The sequence below is a fragment of the Rhinopithecus roxellana genome, chromosome 9 (genome assembly GCF_007565055.1).
Source record: "Rhinopithecus roxellana isolate Shanxi Qingling chromosome 9, ASM756505v1, whole genome shotgun sequence".
Lineage (NCBI taxonomy): Eukaryota > Metazoa > Chordata > Mammalia > Primates > Cercopithecidae > Rhinopithecus > Rhinopithecus roxellana.
In genome coordinates, this window is record NC_044557.1 from 85,669,327 (window position 1) to 85,682,267 (window position 12,941).

At 49.5% G+C, this 12,941-nt stretch overlaps 1 protein-coding gene across 1 annotated transcript in view; it reads left to right on the top strand.

Moving 5' to 3' along the window:
• AGO2 (argonaute RISC catalytic component 2) overlaps window positions 1-12,941 on the top strand; it is a 120,405-nt gene that overhangs the window by 54,749 nt on the left and 52,715 nt on the right. Inside the window, exon 3 of the mRNA XM_030937401.1 lies at window positions 12,095-12,215. Within this exon, the coding sequence (XP_030793261.1) occupies window positions 12,095-12,215 (121 nt within the window). The remainder of the gene's footprint in view (window positions 1-12,094; window positions 12,216-12,941) is intronic.

Genomic DNA, 12,941 nt, shown 5'->3' on the forward strand with positions numbered 1-12,941 from the left:
TATATGTGTGTGGATCTATTTCTGGATTATCTTCTGTGTTGTCTTTAGGCAAGGAACTCTTGGTCATTTAAACTATAGTTAAGTGGTAAGGCTTGAAATCCGATTCAGTAATTCCTCCAAATTTGTTGTTCTTCACAATTGTTTTAGCTATTCTGGATCTGCTGTTTTTCCAAGTACATAGAATAATAAATATAAAGAACTCATCAATTTATGCTAGAAAGCCCCTTTGAATTCTTTATTGTGGTCACTATGAATCCGAAGTATGCTGTGTTTTTGGATGCTATTATAAATTGTGTAAATTTTTCTTTTCCTGGAATGTGGGGAGTGCCTGCTGTTGAGTATGGTGTTGATTTTTGGGGTGGTAAAAATGTTCTAAGCCATGGCGATGATTACAAAGCTGAATATGCTAAGAGAGAGAATGTCTGGGAACTTAGTTCTCATATCTGTAAAACTAAACAGTTGGATTCACTCAACATGTCCAGAGTATGCTGAGAGTTCTATGAGGTTCTTTAAATATGCACTTACTAGAACGTGTATTTCTGAACAAAAACTATGTGCACCACTGGGTTAAGCAGCTTTCTTTACTAAAGGTCTTCCTAGATCTTTTAGTATATGTCATTGCTGTGTGGCTCTCCATCAGTGGGACTGCTGGTTTGTTTTTGCATTTCCCTGGGATAGAACCCTGTGTGAATTTGTGATTTAGGGGGTACTCTTACAACCAGAATGAGGGCATGAAGCAGTATACACATTTCCTTTTTCCTTTTTTTTTTTTTTTTTTTGAGACAGGGTCTCACTCTGTTTCCCAGGCTGTAGTACAGTGGCATTATCTGGGCTCACTGCAACCTTCACCTCCTGTGTTCAAGCGATTCTCGTGCCTCAGCCACCCATCCGGAGTAGCTGAGATTGCAGGCATGCACCACCACAACCGGCAAATTTTGTATTTTTAATAGAGATTGGGTTTCACCATGTTGCTCAGGCTGGTCTCAAACTCCTGGCCTCTTGTGGTCTGTCCGCCTTGGCCTCCCGAAGTACTGGGATAACAGGCGTGAGTCACTGTGCCCAGCTAATTTCTGTATTTTTAGTAGAGACAAGGTTTCACCATGTTGCCCAGGCTGGTCTCAAACTCCTGGCCTCAAGCAGTCTGCTCACCTTGGCCTCCCAAAGTGCTGGGATTACAGGTGTGAGCCACCACACCTGGCCCATATTTTCTGGGCTGTTGACTGGTGCAGTGGAAGGTGGGCCCTTAGGCCGTCAACCACAGTATACAAGCAGCTTTCTTTTATGAAACTAGGCATGGCCAAGGCTTTGTCATCTGACACCAGAAAGAGGCTGAGGGTGATGAGAACGTGGTGTCTTTCCAGGACTGTGCTACTACACGCCGGTGGTTTCGCCTGCCAGGGTCGGGTCACGCAGTTGGTAAGCAGCAGATGCAGGGCAGGAGCTGCATGCACAGGGCCAAGGCCAGCCTACTAGGCTGTGAGCCAGCTTGAGAGTTGCTGCCTAGACCTAGGAACCTTTAGGCCCTATCTCAAAGTTGTAATCAATCAAAACAGCATAGGAAAATGTCAGAAGTAAAATGTTTGTGCTCGCCAGACCTGTGTGGGAGCCCTGGCCTGCCTCCTAGGACCCTCCTCCCTCCTCCCACGACCCACGTTCCTGAGACCCCTGCTCACGCATCAGCGCAATGCCCTAGAGGTGCAGTGGTGGCTGAGGCAGACGTAGCTCCTGTCCCCAGTGGGGAGGTGGATGGTGCCCATGGTCAGCGCCGCTGGAGGGGAGCTCCGAGTGCAAAGGGAGATGAAGGTGGGGACCTGAGCCCGTCATGAGTCTGGGCCCGGGGAGCTCCTCCGTCCTGCTGCTCGGCGTCTCCTAGCCATTTCTCTTTCCACGCTGCAGCCTCTGTGAGAGCAGGATGGCATCTTAGTCATGAGTTCCCAAACCTTGTGCAATGCCCCGGGTCGATGTTTAATGAGTCCAACACAGAGGCTTTGTCCAAGGTCATGAGAAAGATGCCCTTGCACCTCAGTCACTTCCGTGACGACGTTCTGACAGCTACCTAGTGAAGCAGCCTCAGTGCCCTCAGGCCCTGCAATATAGTCCGCCCCTTTTCCCAGGGCTGCCGGGGTGGGGTTTGGTGCAAGCAGGACCCCTCCTCTCAGGAGCGTCCTGTACAGCTGTGGGCACCGAGGTGGCTGCACAACACAGCCAGTCTTAAGCCAAGAAAGCATGGGAGCAAGGGCCGCACAACCTAAGCCTTGCTGAAGTCATGTGGGCCTTGCCCCCATGCTCTGTGCTGAGAAGCACGGGTGGGCTACGAGGAGGAGATGGGCTCGTCTCCCTTCCCCTGCCCCTCTTCCTGCTTGTTCGTCTTGAGCTCCGTCAAGAAGCTCCTGGGGAGCTTCTTGAGTTCCCCAGAAGAACTAGCAGACGCGATTGCCCTGTGCTGTGAAGCGGAGGGCCGGGCAGCATGGCTGCGTCACACTCAGCCTCGCACCTGGAGCTCTGTGACTCTGGGCATGAGCCACTCACAGGAGTACAGGTGGGCCCAGTCTGGTGCAGGTATTAAAGCAGAAACACCTCTGACACACCCGTTCTCCTTCTCAGTCTCTGTATCCCAAGGAGATGTATAGGGTGACTACTCTGAACAAAAAAGAACAACAAAAGACACCATCTGAATATCAGTAGGAAGCGACAGGTTAGAGGAGTGCACTGGGGAATGCAGTGTGGCCTCAGCAGCAGTGGAGTGGGGCTCCCAGGTTGACCTCCAAGCCCAGAAACACAACTAAGTAGCAGGTGGTTAAGTGGTAAGCACTAAAGGCACATGATTATGGGTCTGTAGTTCTAGGCCACATTGTATACAGTTAGGAGGAAAGATCTCAAAGACACAGAGTAGGAAAATGGGAGCCTCAGAAGTGTGGGTTTGATACCGCGTGTATAAAAATAATAAAGCACTGTATTTGTAGATAGCTATGTGTTTATGTGAAAGCAAAGGTTTGGAAAGGAGAAGGTTACTTCTTAGAATGGAGATTGAAATGAGTGGGTAGTGGAAACAGACTTTTAGCTTTTTGGGGTTTTTTTTTCTTTTTGAAACAGTATCTCCCTCTGTTACCCAGGCTGTAGTGCAGTGATGCAATCATGGCTCACTGCAACCTCAACCTCCTGGGGTCAAGCGATCCTCCCACCTCCGCCTCCCAAGTAGTGGCGTGCACCACCACACTCCACTAATTTTTAAATATTTTGTAGAGATGGGGTGGGTCTCTCCGTGTTGCCCAGGCTGGGACTTTCAGCTTTATCGTTATGTGAAACTTTCGATGAGAATGTATTAAGGCAAAAACTGGGTAATTAGAAATTAATGAAAGGATGACATTTGTAAAAGAGGAAACCTGTCAGAGTTATGAGAAAAGGGCAAACAGGCAAACAGGGCAGGCACTTGATTCCCTGCATTAGCAAGCACGCTCCGGCTTCTGCGAGGCGGCCCTGGCCCTGTGTGGGGTGCTGCTTGGCACTGCCCTTGTCCTGGGTGGTGACTGAGGAGGGAGTTGTCCCTGCTTAGGACTTGGCAGAACGAGCACTAACAGCTTGGCGGTGGTTCTCCTTTTCCTTCGTTTCCACATGGGTCACGCTTTCAGAGGCCGGGGGCCCACTGGTGGACGGAATGCATGCAAATGGGCTCCTGGGCTGTCATCTTTGTTGGGAAGTCAGGAGCCAGCCTGAGACCTGGTTGGCCAGCAGAGCTGGCTCTCCAGAAGCAGGGACACTCGCTTACTTTCCAGTGCTTGCACTGGATTGAAACGAAGAACCAGATTCAGGGACTCCGGGAGCGGCGTCCCCAGGTGGCTCCATGGGGTGGCTGGGGAGTTCGTGCCTCACAGGTACAGTTTCACTTTGGGGAAATGAAAAACATCTGTGGACGGAGGGTGGTGATTGTTGCGCGACAGCATGGACGCACTTAATGCCACTGAACTGAACCCTCCATTGAAATGTTCAATTTTATGTTATCTGTATTTTTCACAGTTTTACAAAGAAAGAAAATTCACTGCCAAGTACGTGGTCATCTGTGTTTGAGGAGGGAAGGGACCCCCGTGTTAGAATTAGGCAGCAAGGTGCCATCCTGCTGCCACAGCCACGAGGTCCACTTTCTCTACTTTATACAAGATGGGCCCCTCCTCACCCTCAGCAGTGGGCCCCAAGGCACGGGGGCTGCAGCAGGTGGCCAGGGATGCTCGCTCTGCGCAGTGGATGCCTGAGTGGTGGCCAGGATTGTCTGCCGGCCGACTCCACGGGTGTGCATTGCAGCCCCTCGGGGCACTGCCTCGCTGGCACGACCGAACAGCCTCCTTCTCTTGAGAGATCTGCCCAGCCCAAACTGCACACTGTGCTGGGTGTGCAGGATGAGCTGGACCTGACCCCGCCTCCAGGGGCCCACAGGACGGTCAGTGAGCGGAGTCATCATGCCGAGTGCTGGATGGGGCTCGGGACAGTGAGGGTTCATCCAGAGGAGTCTCCAGTAGCAGGGCTCGGTTGTAGTTCCTTGAATCCTGGGTGTGTGGTTGCCTGCCATAAGTCATTGAGAAGTGTGTCCTGCTCTCTCTCTCCTGCTGCCCCCATCCACTGGGCCTGTTTCTGGGCTCTGGGCTCTGGGCTCTGTCCCGAGCTCTCTGCCTGCCTCAGCGCCACTGCTTCCCTCCAGGTGCTCCTCCTCAAGAATACCTGCCAGCCTTTGTCCTTCAGATTTCCACTTCTATTTTAGGATGAGTTTATTAAATCCTATCAAACAAAAATACATCCCACTCTGGATTTTTACTGAAATTAAAAAGATGGATTTGTTTGATGAAAATATTCTGATCCACAAACATGGTATATCTCTTTACTGATTTTTTTTTTTTTTTAAGTCAGAGTGTTTCTGACTCTCAAAGAAAAAATTTCTGGGGCAGGCACAGTGGCTCATGCCTGTAATCCCAGCACTTTAGGAGGCTGAGGTGGGCGGATCATGAGGTCAGGAAATCAAGACCATCCTGGCCAATATGGTGAAACCCCGTCTCTATTAAAAATACAAAAACTAGCTGGGCATGGTGGCACGCTCCTGTAGTCCCAGCTACTGGGGAGGCTGAGGCAGGAGAATCGCTTGAACCCAGAAGGTGGAGGTTGCAGTGAGCCGGGATCATGCCAGAGCACTCCAGCCTGGCTTATGAGCAAGACTCCGTCTCAAACAAACAAACAAAAACTTTGTGAATACAGGTTGGGACTCGGAACCGCCATGCCTGCCTCCATCCTCCCTGTGCGTGTGGCTGTGGGAGGACCCCCACCTCAGCTGCACCCCTGCTATGGGGAGGACCACAGTGCTTTTGGCTGCCGCTCTCCAATTGTGGGGCAGACAGGTGGGGGTCAGGGCAGAGGTCTTTTCTTTTAGAAACTAGAAGGAGGAGGGAGGCCAAGGTGCAGGGTGGCCACCGATTCTGAAGTATGTAATCAATGATGTATTGCCATTATGTTACATTCTACAATTAAATAACTGTTTCCAAACACAGCGGTTGTGTATCACCGAGTCACTCAGGAATTCCTCTGCTGTGATATGCAACTTAGAGTGGCCACGAGATTGTCTCAAAGGGAAAAAAGGAGCGGGGAGCTGCCAGTGTACTGCCAGGGACCAAATCTTTGTGGAGAACCTGGATTTCATAGAGGGGAGAGGACAGGGAAGCCGGGGGACCCATCCCTGCAGGAGGCGGTGCTTGCAGACATCGTCACTGAGATGTTTGTTGGATGGCCTACTCCGCCACTCCTTTTCCGCCACCTCTTTCACTGAGAACACAGGAGTGAAGAAAGGTGCACTGGAGGGCAACGTGCATCTTTATCCAAGGAGGGGCACAGGTGGCACTCACCCTATGCGTGGCCCGCGGCCCAGACCAGGAGGCAGTGCTCTGGCTTTCTGAAGCTTCCTTTTGCTCTGTAGCCTCTTCTGAATTTTCAGCAAATACAGTCCTAATGTCCAGCAGTAATGACAGTTTTTTTCTTCTTTACAATCCCTTTCTTGCCCTACGGTGGTAACTGTGACCTGTAGCGCAGCATTGAACAAAAGTGGTGATTTGGGCGTCTTAGTTATGTTGCGAGCCTCAGGGAAAGTTGGTTTGCTATAGACTTTGAGAAGGTTTCCATGCAGATTTCCTACCAGATTAAGACTTTTCCTTCTATCCCTACTTCTCTAATTTTTTTTTTTTTAAATCATAAGTACCAGGCATGATGGCTCATACCTATAATCCCAGCACTTAGAGAGGCCAAGGTGAGAGGATTGCCTGAGCCCAGCCTAGGCAGCATGGCAAAGTTTCATCTCTACAAGAAGTTAGAAATTAGCCACTGTGGTGGCATGTGCCCATAGTCACAGCTACTTGAGAGGCTGGTGGGGAGGGTCCCTTGAGCCCAGGAGTTCAAGTTCGCAGTGAACTGTGATTGCACCACTGCACTGCAGCCTGGACAACAGAGTAAGATTCTGTTTCAAAAAAAAAAAAAAAAAAAAACCATGAGTGGATGTTGAATTTTATTAAATGCTTTTCTTCTACAACTTTGAAATTGTCATAATTTTTCTTTTTGTTTTTGTTGTTTCGTTTTTGAGAAGGAGTCTCACTCTGTCACCCAGGCAGGAATGCAGTGGCGCAGTCTCAGCTCACTGCAACCTCCGCCTCCTGGGTTCAAGCAGTTCTCATGCCTCAGCCTCCCAAGTAGCTGGGACTACAGGCATGTGCCACCATGCCCGGCTAATTTTTTTTTTTTTTTTTTGAGACGGAGTCTCACTCTGTTGCCCAGGCTAGAGTGCAATGGCATGATCTCAGCTCACTGCAACCTCTGCTTCCTTGGTTCCAGCGATTTTCCTGCCTCAGCCTCCCAAGTAGCTGGGATTACAGGCACCTGCTACCATGCCTGGCTAATTTTTGTATTTTTAGTAGAGACAGAGTTCCACCATGTTGGCCAGGCTGGTCTCGAAATCCTGACCTCAGGTGATCCACCCGCCTCAGCCTCCCAAAGTGCTGGGATTATAGGCGTGAGCCACCGTGCCCGGTGAGCTAATTTTTTTATAGTTTTAGTAGAGACAGGGTTTCACCATGTTGGCCAGGCTGGTCTTAAACTCCTGACCCCAAGTAATCCACCCACCTCAGCCTCCCAAAGTGCTGGGATTACAGGAGTGAGCCACTCCGCCTGGCTACAATTGTCATAATTTTTCTCTAATATGTTACATTGATTTTTACAGATACCAACTTTTATCAAGATATAATTCATGTACAACAAAATGCACCTGTTTTCAGTACAGGCACACCTCATTTTATTGTGCTTTGCTATGTATGTATGTATGTATGTATGTATGTATGTATGTATGTATGTGTGTAGTCTCACTCTGTTGCCCGAGCTGGAGTGGAATGGCACGATCTCGGCTCACTGCAACCTCCGCCTCCCGGGTTCAAGCAATTCTCCCGCCTCAGCCTCCCAAGTAGCTGGGACTACAGGCGCCCGCCACCACGCCTGGCTAATTTTTTGTATTTTCAGTAGAGTCGGGGTTTGACTATGTTGGCCACGTTGGTCTCGAACTCCTGACTTCATGATCCGCCCGCCTCGGCTTCCCGAAGTGCTGGGATTACAGGCATGAGCCACCACGCCCGCCTGTGCTTTGCTTTATTGCCCTTTGCGGGTACTGTTTGTTGTCGTTGTTTAACAGAGTGAAGGTTCATGGCAGCCCTGTGCCAAGCAAGTCTTATCAGTGCCTTTCATGTCTGTGTCAGCATTTTTAGCAATAAAGTATTTTTTAATCAAAAGAATGTACTTTTCATTTTAGACACGATGCTATTGCACATTGAATAGATGGCAGTACGATGGAAACAGAACTTTTCTGTGCACTGGGAAACCAACACCTTTGTGTGACTGGCTTTTTTGTGACATTTCCTTTATTGTGCTGGTCTGGAACCGAACCCACAGTATCTCCTAGACATACTTTTATATAGGCCTATGATCTTTAAAAAATGTATACACTCCTGTAAGAACTGCCACAATCAATAGGACATGCTAACAACCCCAAAAGCACCTGCTCCATTGCAGTTAAGCTTGTTGGCCCCTGCCCCAAGGCAAACAGAGACCTGCTTTCTGTCAGTATAGATTGTTTTTGCCTGTCAGAGAGTTTCCTATACATGGAATCATTATCATGGTATACCTGTTCCTCCTGGTGGCTGGCTCTGTTCCCCAAGTGTGTTTCTAAGACACTCGTCATGTTGCATGCAGTGGTGACTCAAGGATTGCATTGTGTGGGTCTGTCCACTCACCAGCTGATGGACATTGATTTGAATTCTTTCCAGTTTGGAGTTGTTGTACACATTTATATGCAAATGTTTGCGTGGATGTGTGTTTTCATTTTTCTTGTGTCAGATGTTGCTAGACAGGGTGGTAAATAGACATGGACCTTTGTAAGAAACTGCCACACTTTTTCCCCAAAGTAGTCGCATCATCCTCGTAGAAAAGAGCATTTCCCTCCGCCTTCACCAGCTCTTGGTATTGTTACCCTTTCCGATTTTAGCCTCTCTACTGGGTGTCTGTGGCTTCATTTCCACTTACCTAAAGCCTAGTGATGAACACCCTTTAATGTGCTTACCCGCCATTTGTGTATCCTCTTCTGCCATATGTCTGGTCAAAGTTTTTGCTCGTTTAAGTTGGGTTATCTGTCTTACTGAGTTGTAAGAATTTTCCTAAATACATTATGCATACAAGTTCTTTGTTGGATGTGTGTCTGTGTGATTATGGAATATTTCCTTCTAGTTGATTGCTCTTTTTGTTTTTGTTTGTTTTTGAGATGGAGTCTCACTCTGTCGTGCCCAGGCTGGAGTGCAGTGGCACAATATTGGCTCACTGCAACCTCCGCCTCCTGGGTTCAAACGATTCTCCCACCTCAGTCTCCCAAGTAACTGGGATTACAGGCACCCATCACTACACCCAGCTAATTTTTTGTATTTTTAGTAGAGATGGGGTTTCACCATATTGGCCAGGCTGGTCTCAAACTCCTGACCTCAAGTGATCCACCTGCCTCCCAAAGTGCTGAGATTATAGGCGTGAGCCACCGCGCCTGGCCTTGCCTTTTCACTTTTATAATGATGTCTCTCTCTCTCTCTTTTTTTTAAGAGATGGGTAAAAGTTTTTAATTTTAATGAAGCCTAGTTTATGAATTTTTTTCTTTAAGGACACACTTCTTAGAAATTTTTGTCTATCCCAAGGTTTAGGAGCATTTTTCTCTTACGCTTTCTTCTAGGCTTTTTTCAGTTATAGCTTTTAGGTTTATAACCTGTTTCATGTTAATGAATTTTATGTTAAATTCAACCTTTTGTTTCTGGTATCGACTGAACTTTGACATGATGATTTATTTTTAAACATGTTGCTAGATTCAGCTTGTTCCTGCCTCTGTTTATAAGTGATTGGGCCGTGATTTCTTAGTACTCTTCCTGTCTAGTTTCAACCTAAAGGTTTTGCTGACCTCATGAAATGAGTCAGGGTGTGTGCCGTCTTACTGTGTTCAGGTCAAGTTTGAATTAGGCCAGAATGATTTGTTCTTTGAATGTGAGTAGAACCCACCTTCCCTCCAGTGGAGCCATCTGCACCTCAAGTTGACTGTGCTGTCCTGGCCAGGGAGATGAGGTCCTCCGAAGGTTGGGGACCCTTTGTAATGGTTTGGAGAGAGCACGGAGAAATGAGCTGTCCTCTTGCAAGAGCTGCAGGGCACACCTTGTCTTGGGCAGCCCAGAGCAGGTCAGGGAGGCGCCAAGTGAGATTGTGCCCTGGCTGCCAGGTGGGCATGGCAGGGATGGATGCCAGGGCTATGCTGATGGCCCTCAGTGCTATACCCTGCCCAGGCTGGATCTCCCAGCACTGTCAGAGGCGGGTGCAGCTTGGTGGAGCCCTCAAAGATGTCACTGAGAGGCTCTGGGCATCTTCCATGGGCACTCCCCAGACCACAGGTATTGAGGGCAGGTTAACTGGATCCCTGAGACCCTCTTCCTGGGGCTGTTGGAGGTGGACCAAGCAAAGCCATTCTGAATAAGGAAAGCCCTCCGGGCCAGCTTGCCTTGTCTTTTGGGAAAGGAATGGAAGGAGTTGGCAGATTCTTGCTTCCTGAGAGATGACCGAGACTCTGCCCAGGAGAACGACCATTCTAGCCACGCTGTATTCCTACCTCCCTATGGAGGTTTGTCAGCGACTCCCCTGCCCCCACCTTCGTCTCTCCCACTTTACCACATCCCCTGAGCTGGCATTTCCTGGTAAAAAAAAACCGAGATGTTGAGCACCCCATGGGCCTCTGCGTTTCCCTCACTTGGGCCTCTGTGGGCAGGCAGGGACCCCAGCTCTTCATATTTGTACTTCATCAGGCATAGTGTGAGAGGGTAGGCATTTAGTGAGCTGAATTAAAATGCCTCAGAACCCCTCTGAGCTGGGCACAGTGACTCATGCCTGTACTCCCATCACTTTGGGAGGCAAAGGTGGGAGGATTGCCTGAGCCCAGGAGTTCGAGACCAGCCTGAGCAACATAAGGGAGGCCCCATCTCTACAAAAAAATTTAAACATTAGCTGGGCATAGTGGCCTGTTGCATGTAGTTCTGGCTACTTGGGAGGCTGGGATGGGAGGATTGCTTCTGCCGGGGAGGTCGAGGCTGCAGTGAGCAGTAATTGCGCCACTGTACTCTAGTAAGATAGAGCGAGACCCTGTCTCTAATAAAATAAAATAAAACAACCACCTGAAATGCCAGGGGGGTGCTATGCCAAGCTGGTACCTCTTTGGAGCAGAGCTCAAGGCCAGCAGGAGGTTTGCAGAGTGTGTTTCTGGAGGCCTCTCTGTCACGGTGGGGAAGTGGGGGTTGGGGGGTGGAGGGTGGGGGTCATGGATCTCTGCTCATGGAGCACTGCAGAGCAGCTTCCTTGCATCTAGCACCCTTCTGCCACCGGAATGCCTGAGCCCCCAACACCAAAACCCCAGCCCCTCCCAGCAGCAAGCATCCGTTTCATACCATGGCTCTGCAAGTGGGCTGAGGTTTGGCTGGGCCCCTGGGTCAGGCTAGACTGGAGCGGCAGCAGCTCCCAGGACTCATTTTTCTGGCGATCAGAGGAGCACAGAAGGCCAAGCCAGTCTCACAAACCCCTTGACTGGGGTCACACAGCAAATCCTAGCGGCCACAGCGAGGCCTGCAGACAAGCCGAGCCACACCTGCCAGTCTGTGAGCATAGTGGGGAGCGGTGCGGAGGCATGGGCGCCTGACCCTACCTCCGTGGAACACAAATGTCACAAGCTCTGTTCTTCTCGTCAGTGCCTCCAGGGAGCTCCGGGGGTTCTGGAGGTGTCTGCCATCTGCTGTATGGGGCGTGGAAAGTGCCCAGCGCATACCAGGTTCTCCCTCCCGTGTTTCACTCAGTGCATGAGCACAAACCCACTCATGGATCTGGTCTGCTTCCGTATAGAAATTGGAAGTCCTGTTGCCCAAAGGAGCCACAGGTCTTCCAGAATGGCTTTAAAAGTAGCATCAGAGAGCCGGGCGTGGTGGCTCACGCCTGTAATCTCAGCACTTTGGGAGGCCGAGGCGGATGGATCGCTTGAGGTCGGGAGTTTGAGACCAGCCCGGCCAACATGATGAAACCTCGTCTCTACTCAAAAAAAATACAAAAAATTAGCCGGGTATAGTGGCAGGCACCTGTAATCCCAGCCTTGAGGAGGCTGAGGCAGGAGAATCACTTGAACCCAGGAGGTGGAGGTTGCAGTGAGCCGAGATCGTGACACTGCACTCCAGCCTTGGCAACAAGAGCGAAACTCCGTCTCAAAAAAAAAAAAATTAGCCGGGCATAGTGGCATTAATCCCAGCTACTCATGGGGTCAAGGCAGGAGAATTGCTTGAATCCGGGAGGCAGAGGTTGCGGTGAGCCGAGATCACGCCATTGTACTCCAGACTGGGCGACTCCAGACTGGGTGACAAGAGCAAGACTCCATCTCAAAAAAAAAAAAAAAATAGCGTCAGAAAAATACTGTCCTTGTATGCCATTTTCTCCATTTTATTGACATTTTGCCTGACTTTTGTCTTTGTTTCAGGGAAATCGTGGAACACATGGTCCAGCACTTTAAAACACAGATCTTTGGGGATCGGAAGCCCGTGTTTGACGGCAGGAAGAATCTGTACACGGCCATGCCCCTTCCGATTGGGAGGGACAAGGTAAGCTCCCTGGGGTGCCCTTGGTGGAGTAATGTACGGCGAAATAAAGCTCACACGTGTTGTGAAGTCCGTCATGCGTGTTCTCATACACGAAACCATTTCACCGAGGAGGAGAGAGCAGCTCGCTGCCATGCGCTTCGCCCTGAGGTCCATAAAAACTACCTTCTTTGTGTTGTGGCTTTCAGTGATAGGGGTTTAACTTACGTAGGTCCTGACACAGATATGGAGAACTTGTTGAAACCACCAGAGTTTCAGTACAAAGTGCACACACAAAACACAAGCCACAAACCACCGTCAGACAAGAGCCTAGAGTAAGCACCAGTATTCTAAAGACCTGCAGAGGCCAAGCAGGAAGATGGCTTGAGCTCAGGAGTTCAAGGCTAAGTGCGGTATCTCAGTGCGCCACGAATTCCGCCTGGGTGACAGAATGAGACTCCATCTCCACAGGAAGGCCTATGGAAAAGCATGCTCATATAGGGGTTTGTGAGAGAGAGACATGGCAGTGAGGCCCAGTTAACATTCTGCTCTAGCCAGTGATTCATCTGAAGTTAGAATGATGGTGATTAGTCAACCCAGAAGGAGTGGGTATATTAAAATGTCACCTTCTTTTACTACCTTTATCCTTATCATGGCTTTATTTAAAAAGTAATAAAGTTTCTGCCCAGAAGTGTCACTTCTTGGGAGTATCTTTCAACACATGTGCTGCTCCGGAGTGATACGGGTGTT